The sequence below is a fragment of the Nicotiana tomentosiformis genome, chromosome 7 (genome assembly GCF_000390325.3).
Source record: "Nicotiana tomentosiformis chromosome 7, ASM39032v3, whole genome shotgun sequence".
In the NCBI taxonomy this organism is placed as follows: Eukaryota; Viridiplantae; Streptophyta; class Magnoliopsida; order Solanales; family Solanaceae; genus Nicotiana; species Nicotiana tomentosiformis.
Window position 1 is genome coordinate 97,084,883 of NC_090818.1, and position 25,091 is coordinate 97,109,973.

Consider the following 25,091-nt stretch of genomic DNA (forward strand, 5'->3'; position numbering starts at 1 on the left):
TAATAATATTCAGATAAGGTGACTACACAGTCCCACGAAATCGACTAAAGTCATAAGTACTAAGGTGCACGCTCACACGCCCGTCACCCAGCATGTGCGTCACCTAAACTCTGATCACATAACACGAAATTCATGGACCCATACCCTCAGAACCAAGTTTAGAAGTGTTACATACCTTAAACCGTGCAAATCTCTACTCCAATAGGCCCTTGCCTCATAATTCGGCCTCCGAACGCCTCAAATCTAGCCACAAACAATTCGATACAATAAATACGAGCTATAGGAATCAATTTTATATGAAAAAGCTAAGTTCTTAATCAAAAGTCAAAAACTCAACCCCGGACCCACGTCTCAGAATTCAAAAAATTTACAAAATCCGAACACCCATTCAACCACGAGTCCAACCATACCAAAATTACTCAATTCCGACACGAAAATGCCACTCAAATCCCCAAAATTCGGCCTAAGAAGTTTCACCATTTTCCCCAAAATGTTCCAACTCCAATAAATAATTAAATGACAAAAATAATGACGGATTCAAGTAATACAACTAAAACTGAGTTAGAATCACTTACCCCAATCAACTCCATGAAAACCCCTTAAAGAATCGCCAAAATCCGAGGTCTCTCGCTCAAAATATGAAAAATGAATTCGAACCCTCGTTTTGGAAATTTAACATTGCTGCCTTGTAATTACTGTTCGCGATCGCGGAAAGTCCCTCGCGATTGCGATGAACAAAACAAAGCTGCCCCCAAAAATGGCCTTCGCGAACGCGGTTCACCGATACACAGACCTACCTGATCGGGAACATGCCCACGTGATTGCGAAGAACAACTTTATGTGACCCCAAGTGCCTTACCTCCTATACGCGAACGCAATCCACTCTACGCGTTCGCGGAGTACAAGCTTCACTACCACCGCGATCGTGACCCTCTCTCTGCGAATGTGAAGAGGACAAAACTAACAGCCCATAAAGACCCTTCGCGATCGCGGACCTAACCTCGCGATTGCATAGAAGGAAACAAGATAAGAAAACTTCAGCAATCTTCCAAGTCAAATTCCAATCCGATAAACATCTGAATTCCACCTGAGGCCCCCGGAACCTCAACCGAACATACCAACAAGTCCTAAAACAGGATACGAACTTAGTGAAGGCCTCAAATCACATCAACAACATCAAAAACATGAATCGCGCTCAAATTCAAGCCTAATGAAAACTAATGAATTCCAACTACTATAATCGATGTCTAAACCTATCAAATCAACCCGACCGCATATAGCCACAAGGCTTGTTGTGACATGTAACCCGATCTACATATAGACATAAGGCTTGTTGCGGCATGCAACCCGATCCATAAATCTCACTCACAGCATGGCTCTCCGGCCCCAACTCAGTCATCAATCTCACCAGTCTCTTGGGCTCACCTCACTCATGCTAAGCAGCCCAAATAAATGATAACCGATGTGACAATAAATGATACCGAGACTGAGATATGATAAGCAATGATGAATGTGACGGAGTAAGTAACTGCAAATCATGCAAATAATATCAACAACAAAAGAACGACCATTATCTGTCCCAATAGTACCAGCTTATAGCCTAAACATAATTTCTAACATAATTCACAGCTCAAGTGCTCTAATACATAGAGTACAATAATAATATTCAGATAAGGTGACTACACAGTCCCACGAAATTGACTAAGTCATAAGTACTACGGTGCACGCTCACATGCCCGTCACCCAGCATGTGCGTCACGTAAACTCTGATCACACAACACGAAATTCAGGGACCCATACCCTCAGAACCAAGTTTAGAAATGTTACTTACCTTAAACCGTGCAAATCTCTACTCCAATAGGCCCTTGCCTCACGATTCGGCCTCCAAACGCCTCAAATCTAGCCACAAACAATTCGATACAATAAACACGAGCTATAGGAATAAAATTTTTATGAAAAAGCTAAGTTCTTAATCAAAAGTCAAAAACTGTACCCCGGATCCTCATCTCGGAATTCAAAAAAATTTACAAAATCCGAACACCCATTCAACCACGAGTCAAACCATACCAAAATTACTCAATTCCGACACGAAAACGCCACTCAAATCCCCAACATTCGGCCTAAGAAGTTTTACCATTTTCCCCAAAATGTTCCAACTCCAATCACTAATTAAATGACAAAAATAATGAAGGATTCATGTAATACAACTAAAACTGAGTTAGAATCACTTACCCCAATCAACTCCATGAAAACCCCTTAAAGAATCGCCCAAATCCGAGGTCTCTAACTCAAAATATGATAAACGGATTCGAACCCTCGTTTTGGAAATTTAACACTGCTGCCCAGTAATTACTCTTCGCAATCGTGGAAAGTCCCTCACGATCGCGATGAACAAAACAAAGCTGCCCCCAAAAATGGCCTTCGCGAACGCGGTTCACCGATACACAGACCTACCTGATCGCGAACATGCCCACGCGATCGCGAAGAAAAACTTCATGTGACCCCAAGTGCCTTACTTCCTAGTACGCGAACGTGACCCACTCTACGCGTTCGCGAAGCACAAGCTTCACTACCTCGAGCTTTTTAAATTACTACAATATTCGGGAAATCCTAGCCACTTCGATCTATTAAGAGATATAGCAAAATTGAGCACAGATTCGGAAGGAGTTCATAGTTCCATCTCACTTGAGCATTTTATCAAACACTAGGTGTGCATTAAGGTTTCAAGTTCCTCCTATGGTGGATTCTTTCATCCCACTACCTAAAGTTCACCCAAACGGGCTCAACAATCTCCCCACTACCCTAGATGGTACATACATGTAAAATAAATAACTCCCACACCCAAGAATTGCTTTACTAATTACCCAGGTTTAGTTAAATTCCGAAATTAAGGGTTAGGGTGTAGAATCTTACCTTTTGGCTAAAGACCTTGTGAGTTACCCTAGAAAAATCTTCAAGGTTTGAACAAATATTGATGAAAAAATGACTTGGAACTCCTCTTCTTACTCTAGACCACCTTCCTCTCTCTCTAAAATGTAAGTTTGAACCTTCTAAAATGACCCTTAACATTGTTTTATAAGAATGGGGTCAGGTTTATAAAATCAGAAAAATGAAGCTCCTAAACATAATCTACAGTCGCAGAGTGACCGCAGAATGGATATGCGGTCCGTAAATCAGCCGCAAAATTGACCCTCCGAAACTGGGCAAGGCTGCCCCACTCTGCGACCAGTATGCGGCCTGTAGACCTGTTCTGCGGTCGCATAATGCACCGCAGAACTTCCCACCAAAAATTTTCATGTTGGTTCTGTGGTCGATGTGCGGCCCGCGAAACGGTTTTGCGATTGCATAGTGGACTGCACAATATCAACCAAACTTGCCCATTTTTGTGCTTCACTATGCGGCCATTCTGCGGCCCGCAAAGTGATTCTGTGGCCCGCAAAGTGATTCTGCGGCCGCATAGTGGGCTGCTGAAGTGTCTTTTTCTGCCAAAAATTTTCCTTTACTCCCTAGCGCACTGTTCAACCCAAAAAGTCCATAGAAGAATCTCTACATTCGTCAACTTATAAGCCTACTTCGGCACCACGAAACCCCTAGTTTTTAGGCAGAATTTTACGGGGCCTTACAAGTATTGTGTACTTTATCCCCATTCCCTCATTTGATGTCCCCCGTATGTGAGTTTTATGTTTGGTGATATGCGAGCATGGTTGGAATTGGATTCGCGAAGGTTATGGAGTGAATTGAGACACTTAGTCTCATTTTGGAAGCTTAAGTTGTAAGAGTTGATCAGGGTTTGCCTTTTGTGCAAACGACCCTGGATTAGTGTTTTGATGGTTCTAATAGGTTCGTATGGTAATTTTTGACTTAGGCGTATGTCTGGATTTGGATTAGGAGGTTCCTAGGATGTTTTAGCGCTCTTTGCCGAAAGTTGGCAATTGAAGGTTTTGAGGGTTCCTACGTTTAAACGGGAGTTGACTTTGATGATATCGGGGTCAGATTGTTGTTCCTAAAGTTGGAATAGGTTTGTCATTTTGAAATTGTGTGCACAGTTTGGTTATAATCCGAATTGGTTAGGCTTGAAGCGGACGCATGGTTTGAAGTTTGGAATTTGATGAACTTAAGAGAAGCTTTACTTGTGTTTTGATCATCGATTCATGGTTTTCATATTAGTCGTGGTCTTTTAAGCACTCAGACAAGTTGGATTAAGCATTGGGACATGTTGGTATGATTGGACGAGGTCCCGGGTGGATCGGGTGAGATTGAGACCACCCAGAGTATTGTTAGTGTTGCAGAAAATTCACTGGTGTAAGGTCTTTATCGCAATCGCGGAGGCATGGTCACGATCGCATAGAATATTTTGGATCTGGGGAGGTTTCTTCTTCACGTTCACGATAAGGCAGTCGCGTTCGTGGAGTGTGATCTTGAGCTATGAAGTTTCATTCTTTGGGTTCATGCCTAGTGTTTCGCATTCGCGGAGGCAGCTAGAAGTTGGGGGCCATTGGCCTGTGTGTTTGCATTGTCTTGGTCGCGTTCATGTAGGGGCAGGCTGGTTGTGCATCGCATTCGTGAGGGCTAGTTTAGGAACGCAATGAGTTATTTTTGGGCAGTGACTTTTTGTCCTTCACGAATGCGAGGCACGTGCCACGTTTGCGAAGCGTACCCCTGGGCAAACCATTTAAGAGTTGTATTTTGGGATTTTAGCCCATTTTTCCATATTTTGAACCCTAGACTTGCAAGAGGCAATTTTGGCTTGAAGATTTTCATACAAGACTTTGGGGTAAGTGGTTTCTACATATTTTTTTATGTTATTTCAAGAATCTGCATGGATTATTAACACCCAAAATGTGGGATTTTGAGAAATATTTGGGGGGGGGGGGGGGTTTCCTTACAACTTAAGAGAGTGAAAATTGGGGAATTGAAGGTCGATTTGGACTTGGATATTAAATCTAATCACATATTAGGACTCGTGGAGTTATGGGTCTACTCCTTGACTCGAGTTTTAACCATGTGGGCTCGGGTTGACTTTTGAAGATTTGATTAAAGAGTGACGCTTTATTGTTTGGGATTGTTTCCTATGGCTTTATTTGATTTTATTGAGTTCTTTTTGGCTATATTCGAGCCGTTCGGAGTCGATTCGCATGGGAAGGCATTTTTTGAGTATTGATTTGGCTTGTTTGAGGTAAGTATCTTGCCTATCCTTGGCTTGAGGGACTAGTTGCTTGAATTGTTGATGTGTGCTACATGTTAGGGGTGGCGTGCATGCGAGGGGTCGAGCCCATGTGCACGCACTGGGTTTATTCACTTTCGGGGTAGTTTTTAGGCTATATTATGCCTTGTTTCAAATATTTTTAATTCTTGCGATCATGCTTTATATGTTGTACGACTACGTGACTTCGGGAATCATATTAGAGATCGTGTGTAGGTTAATATCCATTTCAAACATGATAACTGCTATTTTGTGGCGTATCCGCCTAATTTGAGCCGTAGTTGTACACTTAGAACATGCATACACTTTAGCATGTTATTTTATTAGTCAAGGAGTATATGATTTATTATCCATTGACTGTATACATATGTCATTGTATATGCTTTTGGTGTTCTGGACTGGTTTGACAGCACGTGAGTTGTCCGTGCACGTTGAGTTAGTTGTGGCACATGAGTTGTTCGTGGGGTTATTATAGCACGTGAGTTATCCATGTAGTGTGTGGATAAGGATCCATCCCCGTAGGATCGTCATTTCATGTTTCTCCATGATGACATACAAATGGTTGTGAAAAACTAATCAGTGTTGGGTCTTTGTATATCTCATCTATATGCAAATTCCTTGGGTGTATATATGATATACTATATATCTCCTCTATATTCGGGCTCTATTCCTGTATATATGCCTTTGTATGCATATCTTTTATGTATGTTTCTTCTGTTAATGAAATGATACACAATATATATCTTCTCTCTATGTAACTAGCCTTACCATTTTACACATATCTCCTCTATATACTGAGCGGTTATCTTGTTTAATGTTCTTGCATATCTTCTCTATGTGCACCATTACCTACAGTTATGCATAGATTCTTGTATTGTTACTTCGTATTTTTATGTATTCATGGCTTGTACAAATTTCATCACGTGAGTATCATTAGTGATTCTTGCGACTACCTCTCCGAGGTTAGTCATGATACTTACAAAGTACATGGGTAGATTGTATTCGTACTACACTATGCACTTAATTATGTAGATCTGGGTGTGGGGCCTAGCTGAGAGTTGTACTGGATCACTATTGAGTTGCTGAGAGATGAGGTAGAGCTGCATCCCGTTCGCAGATCTTGGCGTCTCTTTACATTTCTATTACTGTTATTAGTGTTTAGACAATACTTTTATATCATTATACTAGTACTCCTATTTTAGAGCTCATGACTCTGTATTACCAGTTTTGGGGGATTTATTGTATTAGCGTAGTCTTTATTTATGATATTTGGCTTTTAGACTTGTATTAATTCGTAATTCGTTATCTTGATTTGTTATTGTTATGCTTGGCTTGCCTTGCAAGGGGTTAGTCCATCACGACCGGATGGTGGTTTTGGGTCGTGACAAGTTGATATTGGAGCCCTAGGTTCATAGGTTCTATGGGTCATGAGGAAGTTTAGTAGATTCTTGTGGATCAGTATGAATACATTTGTATTTATCTTCAAGAGGCTACCGAATAGTTACGAAAGCTTCTCTTTCTCTCATTCCATATCATGCAGATTTGTTTGTTCTAAAATTTGAATCTTTTCTCTTCTATTCTCTCACAGATGGTGAGTAAACGATCTGCCAGATCAGCTGAGCAGGCACCACTGCCTCATGTCTGGGTTGTGAAGGGCCAGGGCCGAGGTAGGGCACGCACCACAGCTAGAGCCCCAGCTAGAGCAGTAGCTGTGGAACTGCTAGTTGCTCCAGTTGAGGAGCAGGTTTCGGGTTTTTCGAGCAGGTGGGACCAACTCAAGTTCTGAAGGTACGCCTAGTCTTCAGGAGACTTTCGCTCAGATTTTGAGTGTGTATTCGAGATTGGCTCAGGCGGGTATGATACCAGTTGCACCAGCTACCTCATAGGATGGGGGAGAAGCCCAGACTCCTACCTCACGCACACCAGAGTAGTTAGCAGAGGTTATTAGACACCAGGGGTTGTGCCGGTGGAGCCAATCATTGCATCTCAAACCGAGATTAGACCATCTTTGACTGCTGAGGAGCAGAAGAGGCTAGAGAGATATCATAGACTCCATCCTCCCCATTTTAGGGGTGAGCCTAATAAGGATGCAAAAGGTCTACTTGATTAGTGCCAATGAGTTCTATGCACTTTGGGTCTAGTGGACTCAAATGGAGTTGACTTTACTACTTTCCAGCTAACAGGGCCAGCCTACAGGTGGTGGCAGGCCTATGAGTCGGGCAGGCCAGCTGGCACAACACCACTACATGGCATCAACTCTCTTCTTAGAGAAGTTTATTCCACAAACTTGCAGAGATGAGTTGTGTAGGGAGTTTGAGCTCCTACGCTATGAGGGTATGACCGTGACTCAGTATGAGATGAGGTTCACAAAGCCGGCACATCATTCAGTGTTCTTGATCCCTACTTAGAGGGAGAGGGTTAGGAGGTTCATTGAGACCCTCAACTATGGTATCCGGTTTGGGATGGCCCAAGAGGCGGAGACCGATACAACCTTTCATCAGGAATTTGAGATTGCTAGGAGCTTGGGCAGATTCATAGATAGGAGTGTGTGAGAGAGAGAGAGAGAGAGAGAAAGAGAGAGAGAGAGAGAGAGAGAGAGAGAGAGAGAGAGAGATTCCAAGATGGCCCGTGGTTCAGGTGGTTTCAGTGATGCCTCATTTGGAGGCCAGGGACATCACAATAGAGTCCATCCTTCAGGCTCGCTCAATCAATTTAGCAGAATCATCGTGGTTCTTTAGTTAGCCATGGTTCCTACAGTGCTCCAGGACAGTCATCCTTCAGTGCACTACCAGCATAGAGTTCATATTGTGCTCCATCTACTTAGTTTTATATGGGCGGATACTCAGGTTCTCAGGGCCAGTCACAGAGTCAGCGGCTTCGACAGAGGAGAGGTTATTTTAAGTGTGGGGACTTGGGTCATCTCAATAGGGATTGTCCCAGATTTCTGAGTAGTACACCACGTCAGGGCACCCAGCCCATGGTCCCATTTCCAGCAGCTACACCACCCATACAGTCACCTAGGGGTGGACAGGCTCGTTGCTATGCATTTCCAGCCAGACCAGAGGCAGTTGCTTCATATGCCGTGACACATGTATTGTTACAATGTGCCACGGGGATGCTTCAGTGTTGTTTGACCCTGGTTCTACTTATTCTTATATGTCATCATACTTTGCTCATTACATGGTGATGTCTTTTGGTTCGGCGAATGCCCCAACATCATTAATGCATTTGATGAACTGTGTGTTCCAGCCTTAATTGGACTCTTTCTTTATTGTGTTCATTGATTATATCTTGGTATATTCTTGTAGTAGGGAGGAGCACGAGCAGCATTTGAGGATTGTGCTTCAGATTTTGAGAGAGAAGAAGCTGTATGCAAATTTCTCCAAGTGTGAATTCTAGTTGGATTCAGTGGCATTCTTGGGAGATGCGGTTCAGAGTTGGCCTAGACCTTCTGGCGCTACTGAGATCATAATTTTTCTCAGTTTAGTTGGGTACTACCGTAAGTTTGTTGAGGGGTTTTCAGCAATAGCAGCTCCATTGACTAGATTGACCCAGAAGGTTGCTATATTCAGATGGTCGGACGAGTGTGAGGAGATCATTCGAAAGCTCAAGACTGCCTTGACAACGTCTCCAGTTTTGGTATAACCTTTAGGTCGGAGATGTACACAATTCATTGTGATGCTTCGTGGGCTGGTCTTGGATGTGTATTGATGCAGTATGGTAGGGAGATTACCTACGTGTCGTGTCAGTTAAAGCCTCATGAGAAGAACCATGCAGTGCATGATTTGGAGCTGGCAGCAATTATATACGGGCTCAAGAATTAGAGGCATTAGATATATGGCATGTCTTGTGAGAATTGAAGTCTCCAACATCTGCTTAAACAAAAAGATTTTAATTTGAGGCAGGGAAGATAGTTGGAGCTATTGAAGGATTATGATATCAGTATTGTCTATCATCCGAGGAAGGGTAATGTGGTGGTAGATGCCTTGAGTAGAAAGGCAGAGAGTTTGGGGAATCTGGCTTTCATTCCAACTGGGAAGAGACCTTTAGCTATAGATGTCTAGGCATTGTCCAATAGGTTGGACAAAGTGGATATTTCAGAGCTGAGCAGAGTCCTTGCGTGTGTTATATCTTGGTCGTCATTATTTGAGCGCATTAAGGCTCATCAGTATGATGATCCCCACTTGCTTGTCCTTAAGGACGCGGTGTAGCATAGTGATGCTAAGGAGGTGAATATTGGTGATAATGGGGTATTGAGGCTTCAGGGTCAGATCTGTGTTCCTAATGTGAATGGCTTGAGAGAGTTGATTCTTAAGGAGGCTCATAATTAACTGTATTTTGTTCTATTTTGTTCATCCAGGTGCTACGAAGATTTATCATGATTTGAAACAACATTACTGGTGGAAAAGGGTGAAGAAAAACATTATTAGGCATGTTGCACGGTGTTTGAACTGTCAGTAGGTCAAGTATAAACATCAGAGACCCAGTGGTTTACTTCGGATGATTTATATACCAGCATGGAAGTGGGAGCGTATCACTATAGATTTTGTGGTAGGGTTGCCATGGACCTTGAGGAAGTTCGACGTTGCTTGGGTCATTATGGATCGGCTGACTAAGTCGGCGTATATAATTTTTGTCATGACTTCCTACACTTCAGAGCAGTTGGCTATGATCTATATCTAGGAGATTGTTCGCTTGCATGGTGTACCTGTTTCTATCATCTCGGATCGTGGCACTCAGTTTACATTGCACTTCTGGAGGGCTGTCCAGCGTGAGTGGGAATGCAGGTTAAGTTGAGTATAGTATTTCATCCTCAGATGGGCAGGCAGTCTATGCGGACCATTCAGATCTTGGAGCATATGTTAAGAGCCTATGTTATAGATTTCGAAGGCCAATAGGATTAGTTTCTACCATTAGCAGAGTTTTCAAATAACAACAACTACTAGTCTCACATTCAGATGGCTTTGTATGAGCATTATATTGGAGGCAATATCATTCTTCAGTTGGTTGATCTCGGTGAGACTAGATTATTGGGCACAGATTTAGTTCGATATGCTTTAGAGAAAGTGAAGTTGATTCAGGAGAGGCTTCGCACACTCAGTCCAGGCAGAAGAGTTATGCTGATAGGAAGGTTCGTGATGTGGCATTCATGGTGGGTGAGAAGGTTCTACTCAGAGTTTTGCCTATGAAGGGTGTGATGAGGTTTGGGAAGAAGGATAAGTTGAGCATAAGGTTTATTAGTCCATTCAAGGTTTTGGAGAGAGTTGGTGAGGTGGCTTATAAGCTTGCTTTGCAACCCAGCTTGTCAGGAGTTCAAATGGTGTTCCATGTTTCCATGCTTCGGAAGTACTATAAGGATCTGTCATATGTGTTTCATTTCAGCTCGGTGCACTTGGACAATGATTTGACTTATGATGAGGAGCCGTTGGCAATTTTGGATAGGCAGGTTCAAAAGCTGAGGTCAAAGGATATTTCATCGATTAAGGTTCAATGGAGAGTTCAACTGGTAGAGGAGGCAACTTGGGAGACCGAGCATGATATGCGGAGCAAATAGCCTCACCTTTTTGGCACTTTAGGTATGACTCTAAACTAGTTCAAGGATGAATGTTTTTTTAAGAGGGGGAGAATGTAACGACCCGGCCGGTTATTTTGTGTATTTTATCCCCGTTCCCCTACTTGATGTCCCCCGTATATGAATTTGATGTTTGGTGATTTTCAAGGATGGTTGGGATTGGTGTCGGGAAAGTTATGGAGTGAATTGAGACACCTAGTCTCATTTTGGAAGCTTAAGTTATAAGAGTGGGCCAAGGTTTGTCTTTTGTATAAATGACCTTGGATTCTAGTTTTGATGGTTCTAATAGGTTCGCATGGTGATGTTGGACTTAGGCGTATGTCCGTATTTTGATTTTGAGGTTCTGAGGATGTTTTGGCGCTCTTTGCCGAAAGTTGGCAATTTAAAGGTTTGGAGAGTTCCTAAATTTGACCAGAAGTTGCCTTTGATGATATCGGGCTTAGATTGTTGTTTCAGAGGTTGGAATAGTTTTGTTTTGTCATTTTGGGACTTGTGTTCAAAATTTGGTTATAATCCGGAATGGTTAGACTTGAATCGGACGCATGGTTTGAAGTTTGAAATTTGATGAACTTAAGAGAAGCTTAACTTGTGGTTTGATCATCTATTCGTGGTTTTGATGTTATTCAAGGTGTTTTGAGCATTTTGATAAGTTTGGAATAAGTATTGAGACATGTTGGTATGATTTGACGAGGTCCCGGGTGGCTCGGGTGAGTTTTCGACCACCCAGAGCATTGTTAGTGTTGCAGAAAATTTACTGGTGTCAGGTCTTCATCGCAATCGTGGAGGCATGGTCGCGATCCCGGAGCATATTTTGGTGCTGGGGAGGTTTCTTCTTCACGTTCGTGATAGGGCAGTTGCGTTCGCGGAGTGTGATCCTGATCTGGGCAGTTTCCTTCTTTGGGTTCACGTCTAGTATTCGCGTTCGCGGAGGGGCATGCTTATGCATCGCATTTGGGAGGGGGAGTCCGCGAACGCAAAGGTTTATGTTTGGGCAGTGACTTTTCGTGCTTCGTGAATGCGAGGCACGTGCCACGTTCGCGAAGGGTACCCGTGAGCAGACCATTTAAGAGTTGTATTTCGGGATTTTAGCCCATTCTTCCATATTTTGAATCCTAGACTTGGGAGAGGCAATTTTGGCTTGAAGATTTTCATGCAAGACATTGGAGTAAGTGATTTTTACATATTTTTTATGTTATTTCAAGAATTTACGTGGATTATTAACACCCAAAATGTGAGATTTTGAGGAAAATTTGGGGGGGGTTTCCTACAACTTAAAAGAGTGAAAATTAGAGATTTGAAGGTCGATTTGGACTTGGTTTGAAATCTAATCACATATTTAGACTTGCGGGGTTATGGGTAGTTGGTATCTACCCCTTGACTCGAGTTTTGACTGTGTGGATCGGGGTTGAATTTTATGGATTTGATTAAAGATTGGAATTTTAATGTTTAGGGTTGTTTTTTATGGCTTTATTTGACTTCATTGAGTTATTTTGGGATAGATTTGAGCCGTTCGGAGATCGATTCGCATGGGAAGGCATTCTTGGAGTATTGATTTGACTTGTTTGAGGTAAGTATCATGACAAGCCTTGGCTTTAGGGACTAGTTACTTGAATTGTTGATGTTGTCTATGGTCTTGGGGTGGCGTACATGCGAGGGGTCGAGCCCATATGCGTGCACCGAGTTTATTCATGTTCAGGGTAGTTTTAGGCTATTTTATGACTTATTTCGAATCTTTGTGATGAGGCCGCATTGTATAAGTTAACATCTGAAAGGTGTCATAAGATTTCTTTACAACACAATGCATATCAAATTATTTTGGCTGACGAGGCCGCATTGTATAAGTTAACATCTGAAAGGTGTCATAAGATTTCTTTACAACACAATGCATTTCAATATCTACTCTACTGACAAATTTGCCTAGCATGTTAAGCTTTGCAGGAAACATAGCACAACGTGGAACTATATCTTAGCAGTTAACTGGGGCAATTTGTTGGACAGGGATACCAAACTCTCCGACAAAGGTCAAGGATCTACTTCGAACTCCGCTCGGCCAGACCCTCAGAATTCCTAATCAAATTCTTATTTTAAACATCTTTCTTTCAATCATGGTACCTAGTGTCTCTATAATTCAACATTGGGGCAGCATTTTAGGATCCGCATAAATAATTAAGTCCTACTCCAGGGTACCGTAAGTTTTGAACTACATATGGCCTGATTCTCGTGCAACCCTAGATATGTAGGCAACTCAGAGACCGGAGTGCGGCCATAACCATCCAAAATTCCCGTTTGCTCCTGTACTTTTCCAAGATTCTGTCCAGACCCTTAACATGTATTCATGGTCGGGACAAAATTGGCTACTAAGTCAATATTCTTTGTCCGAAAACTCTTTCGTCGTCTCCGGTCAAAGAGGAGCAACTGTTGACATCCAATTTTGTCCCTCCTCTCTTCCAAATTATTTCTTTAAGCTTCTAATATCACTAATAATATAAGATAATTATTCTACTATTTGTTTTAATACAAACTATGCATATTTGTTATTATTATTATTATTATTATTATTATTATTATTAAAACTATTACTATGCATACTATTATTATTATTATTATTATTATTATTATTATTATTATTATTATTATTATTATCATTATTATTCATTCGTTCATTCATTCTTATCGCATTTTGTGAAAAAGCATATCATTTTCCTTTATTTAGCTAAATAGTAACGTTTCTTTAATTCTACGCTTTATAAATATTTGTTCCAAGAATATTAGAGTTTTATAATTATCAATTAATGTAATGGATATTTTATATGCTAATATTACATAGTATTATATAATATGGTTATTAAATATTTTATTTAAGTAGAAGCCCAAAGAAATACCCAGGAGGCTAAACACCAAAATATTGCCTTCTCAATCAGTTTGCCCAAGCCTAAGTCGGCGAAAATCCACCCAACCAGCAGCCCAAAGTCCTCTACTTTAGCCCAACAATAGAACACTCTAGAACCCCATCAAAACTACGTCGTTTTGATAAATAGTCCAGACTTTTTCTCAGCCGTATAAACTCTTAATCCAACGACTGAAATACCCAAACACAATAAGCGTTTTAATTTTTCCACTCTCCTCAACGGTCGCTTCTTCTCCTCCTTTCCTTTTCTTCACAAAAATTTCAATGTTGCTCAGCCATGGCAGACTTGCCATTACCATTTTAGAACAAGAAGCTCTGCACCTCATTTAATTCTTCTGCAAGATCAACGTTCAAATTTCAAACGGTTCAATAGCTTTGACTCCATTTCAAAATCAAAATCTGAAGAATTCCCGCTCAAGAAGCCCTAGCTCAAATCTGCCGCTATAAATACCCGTGTTTGGCAATAATTTTGGGACAACTCGGAGCCGCCGCTCTTCCCCTCTATAAATCATCCTTTGCCTATTAACTGATATTCATCTCAGAAGTCAGAAAAGCTTCATTCTTTTGACTCCCCTGCTGTTTCTGTTGGGTATTTAACCTTGCATAAAATCGATTATCTTTATTTATTTTAGTCGAATCTGCTTTTGTCCGAGGCGAAGGAGCGGGCTTGAAATCGGAATCTAAGATCCGTGCCTCGGTTCGCTGCTCCGCAATAGGTCAGTTTTCTTTCTAAACTTTAATCTTCCCTTATTCTGTTATTAGATGTAAAGTATTTGTTGTTTCGTCTTCTGTAGAAATCACGTTCCTTAGTGAGTCGTATTCTAGTTGTTTACTTACTAAACGTGAAGAAGACATGTTTGTTAAAATTACTCTATGAAATGGGTCATGCTGTTTTAGCCACGAATTATGATTTAAGTATAAGAGTCATGTTTTAGGAGTTGTGTGAAAATCATGCCTTTAAGCATTTTATAAGATGAGCATGTAGTTTTAAAAGATTGAGTGGTCAGTGTTTTCTTCCTTTGCATCCTTTACCTTTTCTTTCGAATCTGCTAGTTTTGAATACTTTTTAATTTGATTTAAGTTGAGATTAATTCATGTCTTATGTCCTAGATATCATGAAAATAGGAATTCGGCATGTGTTTGATAAACCATTAAGTTAATATGACATTCTGTGATTCCTGAGTTTGTTAAAAGTCGTATCTTAAGCGGTATTTTTATCTAAATATATAAATCGTGATTTAGTTATTTAGGTCTCATTTTTTTAATAAATTCCTACCATTATTTACTGGAAGTTATGTTCTGGTCATAGGCTAGTCAAACTACTTGTTTATAAATACTATGCCTATAGGTCCCATTATTTAGCTGAGAATTTTAAGAGAGTATAATTCATGTCTAGTTACCATGAGTATGCGAAACCTACCATGCCAAATACTGTCTCTTTTTATCTTTTAAGGAGCATGATAATTTCAAGTTATAATCTAGAAATTATGTGTCCATTTCCTTTGAATAATAGTAATAGAATTTGAAAGTAGAAGACTATTGGTTTTGAGTAATATAGAATGCTTTGTAGTTTACTGTTTGGATTCGTTTAACCATAGAAGAGTACGCATGTAGGTTTATCGAACCATAGAAATTGTCTAATGGTTATCACTAACTGTTGAATACATATTGTTGGATTGTAAATAGATTATAAATTTAAGTCTTTTCCTCTCAGTCCTGAAATCTTGATTGTATGACAGCATATCTTCTTTATTTTTGAATCCGATAATTTAAAGTGCATTCATTATGTATTCACCTAACACATTTAGTACAGAGGATAACTAACTAAAGCAGATCATCATCGGTAATATCTGCAAGAAATAGGACTTATATACTACTAAGGTCCTGTTATGAATCAAAAGAAGTATAATAGTTTTTATTGCCTTTATATGCTATTACTGTTAAGGATGACTCCTAATTCTTTATTTTTCCCTTTCTTTGCATGTACACTTTGGAGCACGCGGAGTCTTAATGCAAGACTCTCCCATACCCGAGCATGGAGTAATCACATCCCACACTCCTATAGATACACCGGATAGCAAGAAAAAAAAAGTGAAACGCTTGGGGCGCCTATGGCGTCTTTCTTATCTTTTTATTGCATTCATTTTATATAACTTCTTTATGACCGCTGTTTTATTTGTACTTGTGCTTTTCTAATGTTTAGCATATGTTTTGGTAATTAAGTTTATTTAATTATTTCTGCCAAATAGAATACTCATTTATCACATAGGATTAACATTAACTTATATGAAGACTTGAAACCTTCTCTTTATTTCTACTTTCTAACTCGTGAACACTCAAGGATTTGGATTCTGCCAGGGTCTTGGTAAGTCTTTTGATATGAATAACGTATCCAGATTTGAGTTTTAAACCAAAATAAGTTCTTTTCAAACATCTAAGTTCTTTTGGCTTTGGTGTATTAAACCAAGAATTTTTTTAAGACTAACCAATTAACAACTAAGTTTGATCGGTTAACCGTTATTAACGGATCATATAACCTGTACTCATAATCTTTAGGTTAAGACCATAAAAGCGGAGTTAACTTTTTAATAAAATAAGGTTTCCTAATTCACCCTTAATCAATTAGGTGGCGAATCTTTTAATCAATTAAACCTCTAGAACTACCAATAGGTTATGTTCTAATTTGACCCGTGTTAAAATGGGGTATAACAATGCTTATATGTTGTACGAGTATGTGACTTCGGGAATCATGTTGGAGATTTATGTGTAGGTTAATCTCCATTTCAAACATGATAATTTCTATTTGTGGCATATCCGTCTAATCTGAGCCGTAGTTGTACACTTCACACATGCATACACTTGTATTTCACTTTCGGTATTCTAGACTGGTTTGACAACAAGTGAGTTGTCCGTGCGGGTTGAGTTGGTTGTGGCATGTGAGTTGTCCGTACGATTTTTATAGCACCTACATTGTCCGTGCAGCATGTGGATAAGGATTCATCCCCCTAGGTGATCGTCCTCTCATGTTTCTCCTTTATTACACACGGTTGTGAAAAACTAATCAGTGTTGGATAGGTATCTCTCCTCTATATGCAAATTTCTTGGGTGTATACATGATTTTACTGCATATCTCCTCTATATGCTGGCTTCGTACCTATGTACTGGCCTTTTTATGCATATCTTCTCTATATGCTAAATGGTTATCTTGTTTAATTTTCATTCATATCTTCTCTATGTGCACCATGAGCTTTACCAGAAGTTATGCATAGATTTTGGTATTGTTACTGCGTTTTTGTATGTTTCATGACTTGTATAGATTTCATCAAGTGAGTATCATTGGTGATTCTTGCGACTACCTCTCTAAGGTTAGTCATGATACTTACAGATTACATGGGGTCAATTGTACTCACACTAAACTCTGCACTTAATTTTGCAGATCCAAGTGTGGGCCCTAGCTGAGAGCTTAGATCATTGTTTAGTTGCTGAGAGACGAGGTAACTGCATCCTGTTTGCAAACCTTGGCGTCTCTTTTCAATTCAATTACTGTTATTATCAGACTAGTACTCCTATTGTAGAGCTCATGACTCTATACTACCAGTTATGGGAGATTTATTGTATTGGCGCAGTCTTTATTTATGATATTTTTGCTTCTAGACTTGTATTATTTTGTAATTCGCTATCTTGATTTGTTATTTTTATGCTTGGCTGACCTAGCAAGAGAGTTAGGCGCCATCACGACCGGATGGTAGTGTTGGGTCGTGACAGTTATAGTGTGGAATGGGATGATATTCACGTAGTAAGTCGTTTCGAGTTCTACCTTCCCATTTCATGATTGAGACTTTACATAGCGTTAATTATTTATTACTTGCGTGCGTGGTTCGTTTTGTTTTCCGAAAAGTTTAAATGTGATTTTTCAAAGAAAGCCTGATTTTTGAACTTGAAAATGGTTGGAGTTGGCCACAGTCAACATTATTGATAAACGACCTCAGATCGGTGTTTTGATAATTTTGGTAGGTTTGTATGATGATTTTGGACTTGTACGCACGTTTGGTTGAGTCACAAGTGACCCGAAGTTGTTTCAGCACCAATTTTAAAACGTTGAGAATTTGAACTTAAGAACTTTGAAATCTTTGAGTTTTGATGCTTATTTCTTGATTTCAAATGTTATTTTAGCATTTTGAGCTTGCAAGAGAGTTTGTATAATGTTATTATACTTGTGTGGGTGTTTGGAGTGGGCCCGGTGGGCTCGGGTGAGTTTCAGATCATTTTTTGGCATTGTTGAGTTAACTGATTTTCTGGTGTTTCATAGTGCTTCGTGATCGCAAAGTATGTCTCGCGATCGTAAAGGGAGAAATTAGGGCAGGGGTGATTTACACTACGCAAACATGCGAATTGGCCGCAAACGCGGCAAACCTCACGCGAACGCGCATGCATGGGAGATCTTGGGGACTGTCAATTGGTTCTTCATCGCGAACGCGACCAGTGGATCGCCAACGCGAAGGCTTGGGAGGGGAGATTCCTTGGCGAATGCGAGGAGCCATCACAAACGCGAAGAACACCCGAAGCCCAGGTATTTAAAGGGCTAAAATTCGGGATTTAGCAACTTTTTACCATTTTTGAGAGCAAGATCACGAATTGAGGAGATATTTGAAGATATTTTTATCCCAACTTCGTTGCTTAGTAATTTTTACCTATTTTTGACTTTTTCCATAAATACCCATATATTTGTATCCCAATATCTAGTATTATAAAGAGTAGAAATTGGGGTTTTGGGAAAAACTTATGAGGTAGAAATTGGGGTTTTGGAAAAAACTTATGAGGACTAATTTTGGGGATTTGGACCTTGATTTGAGGTCCAATCTTGATACAAATCACATATTTGGACTCGGGGGAGAATGGGTAAACGAGAATTGGTCTTAATAAGATTTCGACCATGTGGGCCTGAGTTAACTTTTTGTTGAGTTTTCCAAATGTGATAAAAATCGAACCTTTTTTATACTAGGATAGTTTCTAAAGTTTGTTTTGACTTATTTAAACACTATTTGACTAGATTCTAGTTGTTTGGAGGCTTGTGCTAAAGGAGAAGCAGTATTGGATTGTTGATTTGGTTCCAGAAAGAGGTAAAGTATCGTAGTTAACCTTAATTTTTAAGAAATTAGGTGTATCATGCATATGCAAGGTGACGAGTGCATATGTGAATAAAGCATACGGGTGGAACTAGTTTATTTTATGTCTCATATATTACATGTTCGTACATGTTCTTTATCTACTACATATTTTACTTGTTCCATGCCCTTATTTGTTCTTACTTGACACATGATTTACATGCTGTGCCTTTACATGACACATGTTCTTACTTGCTAGCCTTTATATGATTCATGTCTTCTGTTGAATACGTGATTTCGCTTGTCATATGCTTTTACTTGTTCATGCCTATAAAATGACTTTACTAGACTTGTTCCAAACCATAATTGTTTCATGCCTTACTTTCCTACGTTATGTTTGGGATTGTGCGATCATTTAATCGTTTGTGTGCTAAATACCTTATTTGGATCCTTACTGTGCTACATGAGTATGATTAGCTCTAGAAATTTGGGATTTGCCATTTCTCATCCTTTCCATAGTAAATTGTGCTTATTTATTCTTCTTGTTAATTATTATGAAATTTGCAATATATGCATGTGTTGTTGGATGATTCTATGTGAGTCGCTATGTTGGATCGGGTTGCCACTGCAACAATATTATGATAATGATCGGGTTGCTCGCCGCAACAATATGGCCATGGGATTAGGTTGCCGCCGCAACAATGTTTGTGTGTGTGTTGGCTTGGATGTGCGCCACAATGTATGTGTTATGAGATGTTAGTGTTGTTTGTGATATAGCCTTCCTTGTTGCTTTTGGTTGTGCTTATTACGTGTATTGTTTCTTCGCCGTTTATTTGAGCTTCCGAGAAGGGTTTTTGTTGCTCTATTCAAGAAATGTGGTTATCACTTTTGTAATATGATTCTTTTTACTATTTCCTACTTTTATTCTTGTTATTATTATTATTACCTCTATTGCTATTTCTATTGCTAATTAATTATTACCTTTATTGCTATTTCTTAGCCCCGTCACTAGCTTGTCGAGATTAGGCTCAATACTTACAAAGTACAAGGTTAGTTGTAATCATACTACATGCATGCACTTCTTGTGAAGATTCTGGTATGGGTCCTAGAAGTATCCAGTGAAGATTCAGAGTATGGGTCCTAGAAGTACATGAGGTAGTGTTGCTTTTCGTCCGCAGACTTCGGAGTCACATTTGCTCTTGTTATTGGTATTTTCTTGTATCAAACAGTATTACATTTTATTTCAGACATTATATGTAGTATTCTTATTAGCTCATGTACTCCGTAAAACCAAACATCGTTTGGTGTTAGATTTATTTATATATATTTCTGAGTATTACTCTTATTCCATATTATTTTGCGGTTATTTGTTAGTCTAGTTTCCTTATCTATGTTAAGTGTTGGCTTGCCTATTAAAAGGTGTTAGGCACCATCATTACCCCGTTGGTTGGGATTTTGGGTCGTGATAAGTTGGTATCAGAGCACTAGGTTGCCTAGGTCTCATGGATTGATGTCTGTCTGCACTTATCTTCGAGAGACTATAAGGCTTTTAGAAAAACTCCACTTTCTTTCTTTCTCTATTGTGCGACTTTATTCTATCCTAAAGTTTGAATCTTTACTCTCTTATTCTATCACAGATGCATTTCAGTCGCATCCAAGCAGGAGTCGGAGCCCCAGATTACAGCCGCTACTAGTGGTAGGGACAGGGGTAGGGACAGGGCTGGAGTAGCACTGAGGCTTATAGCACATGCAGCGGTACCTACAGTCGAGCCTCAGCTAGCTCCGGAGGGTGAGATTCCAGTTCAAGTTGAGCCAGTTGGACTGGATCAGGTTCCTAAGGAGTTTATTGCTACCCAGTGCTTCAGGATGCCCTAGTCCGCATGGTTGGCCTTATGGAGAGTATTATTTATGCTGGTGTGATTCCTATAGCATAAGCTACTTCTCAGGCTGGGGAGGAATTCAGACTCCCGCTACTCACACCTAGAGAAGATGGCCCATAGTTATTAGACCCTAGGAGTTCTACAAGTTGGGATGGTCAAGTCTATTGTTGTCGAGCAGCCTGAGGTTAGGCCTGCAATGTGAGCTGATGAGATGAAGAGGTTGAGTACACGAAGTTGTATCCTCCTCACTTCAGCAGTGCGCCTTCAGATGATGCCCAGGAGTTCTTGGACCGTAGCCATGAGATTTTCCGCAACCTAGGACTAGTTGAGTCCAATGGAGTTGACTTCACTGTGTTTTAGATGCATGGTTCAAACAAGAGGTGGTGGCAGATTTATGAGATGGGCAGGCTAGCAGGATTACCTTCTCTTACTTGGGCTCAGTTCTCATAGTTGTTCTTGGAGAAGTTCATTCCACTCACTCAGAGGGATAGCTGCGCAGCTAGTTTGAGAGTATACAACAGTCACCCAAAATGAGACTAGATTTGTTTATTTATCTTTCCATGCATCTATCCTAATCCCTACTGAAAGGGAGAAGGTGTGGAGGTTCATAGAGGGTCTTACCTATGGTATCAGACTTGAGATGGTCATGGAGGCGATATTAAGACTTCTTTCACTCAGGTGGATGAGATTTCTTCGAGGATTGAGCACATTAGAGGCCACATGAGAGAGATGACCTCTCATAAGAGACCCCATCATTTTGGAGGTTTCAATGGTTGCTCGTTTGGAGACAGGGGTTTGTTGCTATCAGGTCGGTTTAGTCTGCACTCCTGGTTTTTCATGGTACTTCAGGCAGTCATGGTACCTATGGTTCTTGCTCAAGTCAGCCATCATTCACTGCATCTCCAGCTCCCATCAGTGCAACTCCGATATAGAGCATCTACAGTGGTGATTCGGGTTATCAGGGACAGCCTCAGACCCATCAGCTATGTTTGGTTAAGGTTTGCTTCAAGTATGGGGATATGGGGCATTACAAGAGGTATTGCGCAGGATTGTAGGGTAGGGAATTGTAGCGTAGCCAGGCCATTATTCTAGTTCCAGTTTCTACATTACCCGCCCAGCAAACTAGAGGTAGGATCTGGCCTGCCAGAGGTGTAGGCTAGCTAATTAGAGGTGGAGGCTCAGTGAGAGGTGATAGGGTGGAGGAGATAGGTTGGTAGGGCTCAGCCCCGATGTTATGCATTTCTGGGTAGGCTTGAGGTCGTCTGATGCATTTATTTATCACGACCCAAAATCCATCTAGTCGTGATTGCACCTAACCCAACCCGCAAGGTAATCCAAATAACAGTCAACATATTTCTAATGAAAATAATAAGAAAACAATAAGTGAAATAACTGAATTCCCATACAATAACCCAAGGATTGGTAGTACAAGTCACGAGTCACTAAGACATAAACAACGCTGATATGAAATAAATACAAAATCTTTTTGCAATGTACATAAACAAAATTCGAATCTAAAACTACCAAGGACAAGTGGTAGCTATATCCGAAAGGAAGGTACATCTTCAGTGCCAGCTCCCGTCATCCACAACATCTCAGCTCTAAGATCTGCACACAAGGTACAGAAGTATAGTATGAGTACAACCGACCACATGTACTCAGCAAGTATCATAACTAACCTCGACGAGATAATAGTGGCAAGAATTATAAATGATACTCGCTAATCACTTGCACGGTTTATAATTCCAACAAGTACAGAACAGTAATATGATCAAATCAAGATATCACAGATAAGAAGACCACCTTGATCCACACAATAACTTAACGTACTCTGCCCAGTCAACGATCTGGCATATAACTCTGTATGCAAATAAATCAGATAAACAACCAAGAAAAATTGCAAGTAAAGATGAAATGCAATAACCAAATATTAACCTGTTGCGGCGCGTAACCCGATTCAAATAGAAATCGCAGGCCCACATCAGAATTTCAATAACCAAACCAAACCACTGATCAGTTTTTCCAAAGTCCACATCAACCAAAAACCCGTCGGTTTCTCACAATCTTGTGTACACCATCAAGAAGGAACATGAAAGGGTGACCCTAGGGGGTGGATCCATATTCACACGATGCACAGACAACTCATGTGCTATACGGACAACTCACATGCAAATAATATCAACCGCACGGACATCTCACGTGTTGCACGGATAACTCATGTGCAGCACGGACAACTCACGTGATAATAATATTAATGCAAGATAACTCACGTGCTACACGGACAACTCACGTGCCAATATCATAATCCGTGCAGCGTAGTCATAATCCGCTCGACGTGGTCAAAAGCTACCAGTCAGATCCATATCACAAAGAAAGCAGATATACAAAAATACATGTACATGATCAATGAAAATCAAATTTTATACTCGTGGACTGGTATAGGTGACATGCTAAGGTGTATGCATGTGCAAAGTGCGCTATTGTAATGATCCGACCGGTTATATTGAGTATTGTAGCCATGTTCCCCTATTTATTGCTTCTTCTATGTTTATTTTTGGTTATGTGACTTGCCGGGGTATTTGGTTTTGTTTGGGGATGATTCGGAGTGAATTGGGATACTTAGTCCCAAGGTTGGAAGCTTAAGATAGAAGAGTTGACCGAAGTTTGACTTTTATGTAGACGACTATGGAATGGAGTTTTGATGGTTTCGATAGCTTCGTATGGTAATTTTGAACTTAGCATATGTCCGGATATGGATTCGGAGGTCCGTAGGTTGGTTTGAGGCTTTTTGGCGAAAGTTGGAAAGTTGAAGGTTTGAAAGATTGAGAGGTTTAACCGAGAGTTGACTTTCTTGATATTGGGTTTGGATTTCGATTCTGGGAGTTGGAGTAGGTCCATTGTGTCATTTATGACTTGTGTGTAAAATTTGAGTTCATTCAAAAATGATTTGATATGATTCGATATTAGTTTTAGAAGTTGGAAGTTCATTAGTTCATTAGGCTTGAATCGATATGTGATTCGTTGTTTTGGTGTTGTTTGATGTAATTTTAGGCTTCGAGTGAGTTCATATTGTGTTTTAGGATGAGTTGGTATATTTGGGTAGGGCCCCGGGGCCCTCGGGTATGATTTAGATGGATGGCGGAACATGTTTGCACTTAGGAGCTTGGCTGAAGTTTCTGATAACCTGGTGTGATCGCACTTGCGAGAAAGGAGCCGCAGGTGCGTGGCCGCAGAAACGGCTAGGAGACCATAGGAGCGGAATTGGACCGGAGGATCGAGGACCGCAGGTGCGGAGAATTTCTGCAGGAGCGGGCGCGTAGATGCGGGGACCTGACCGTAGAAGCGGTAGGTCAGGATTTTTATTGGGATTCACAGAAGCGAGGTCTGGACCGCAAAAGCGGTATCGCAAGTGCATGTTTGGGGGAGGCAGAAGCGGAATCGCTGGCAGGTTAATAAAAATCGAAGGGTTTCATTATTTTCTCATTTTTGGAATTTGTAGAACAGGTCTAAGGCGATTGTTGGAGCTTTTCTCATCCCAATTGAAGAGGTAAGTGATATTTATTCGAATTTGGTATTAGATATTGAATACCCATTGATTATTACACCTAATTTTCATGAATCTAAGATATAATTTGGGAATTTTTGGACTATGTTATTGGAGAGTGAAATTTGAGGATTTGAGGGTCGATTTGTGGTTGGAATTGGATGATTTTGGTATGGTTGGACTCGAAATTGAATGGATGTTCGGAATTTATTAATTTTGTCAGGTTCTGAGGTGCAAGCCCGGGGTTGACCTTTTGGGTTGACTTTTTTATTTGAGCTAAAGATCTTAGCTTTGTCTTTTGGAATCACTTCCTGTGGCTTTTGTTGATGGTATTGCGTTGTTTTGGCAAGATTCGAGCCGTCTGGAGATTTATATGCGCGGGAAGGGCTTGTTAGAGGAGTGATTTGGCTTGCTTGAGGTAAGTATCTTATCTAAATTTAGTTGAGGCACTAGTTGCCTGAATTGTTTGTGATATCTGCATGCTATGGATGCGCACATGTGTGGGGTTTGAACCCATGTGCTAACACCGGGGTATTTATTCATGCTCGGGGTAGTGCTTAGGCAATGATATGCCTAGAATTGACTGTTAAGCTTAAAGCTTTACAACATCTCATACTTGTAACCTTGTTGTGAACTATTTGAGCCACATTTGAGGCTACATAGAGGCTAATTCTCTGAATGAACTTGATAATTGTTATTTCAGTGATGAAATCACCGATTTGAGCTATGATAGCACTCTTTGCACATGTTTACACTTTAGTAGGTCATTCATATCCGTCCAGGAGCATGAGATCCATTATTCGTTCATTACATACATGTAATCTTATATATTTTTTTCTGTGTGATATGATTTGGATTGGATATATGTGACCACGCCGG

At 40.4% G+C, this 25,091-nt stretch overlaps 1 protein-coding gene and 1 long non-coding RNA gene across 2 annotated transcripts; both read left to right on the top strand.

The window, feature by feature from the left end:
- The first annotated feature begins 10,352 nt into the window (after positions 1 to 10,352).
- LOC138896063 (uncharacterized) lies at positions 10,353 to 10,757 on the top strand. Its single transcript, XM_070180842.1, has one exon. The coding sequence runs from the start codon at positions 10,353 to 10,355 to the stop codon at positions 10,755 to 10,757; it is 405 nt and encodes a 134-aa protein (XP_070036943.1).
- Positions 10,758 to 13,857: 3,100 nt separating this feature from the next.
- Positions 13,858 to 20,124, top strand: LOC104086501 (uncharacterized). The gene is made up of 4 exons (XR_011409876.1): positions 13,858 to 17,177; positions 17,993 to 18,253; positions 18,734 to 18,803; positions 19,789 to 20,124. It is a non-coding gene; the product is annotated as an uncharacterized lncRNA (long non-coding RNA).
- The last annotated feature ends 4,967 nt before the right edge of the window (positions 20,125 to 25,091 follow it).

Excerpts from the sequence above, each read along its gene's own strand:
- LOC138896063 (XM_070180842.1), top strand. The coding sequence starts at position 10,353 with ATGGTGGGTGAGAAGGTTCTACTCAGAGTTTTGCCTATGAAGGGTGTG.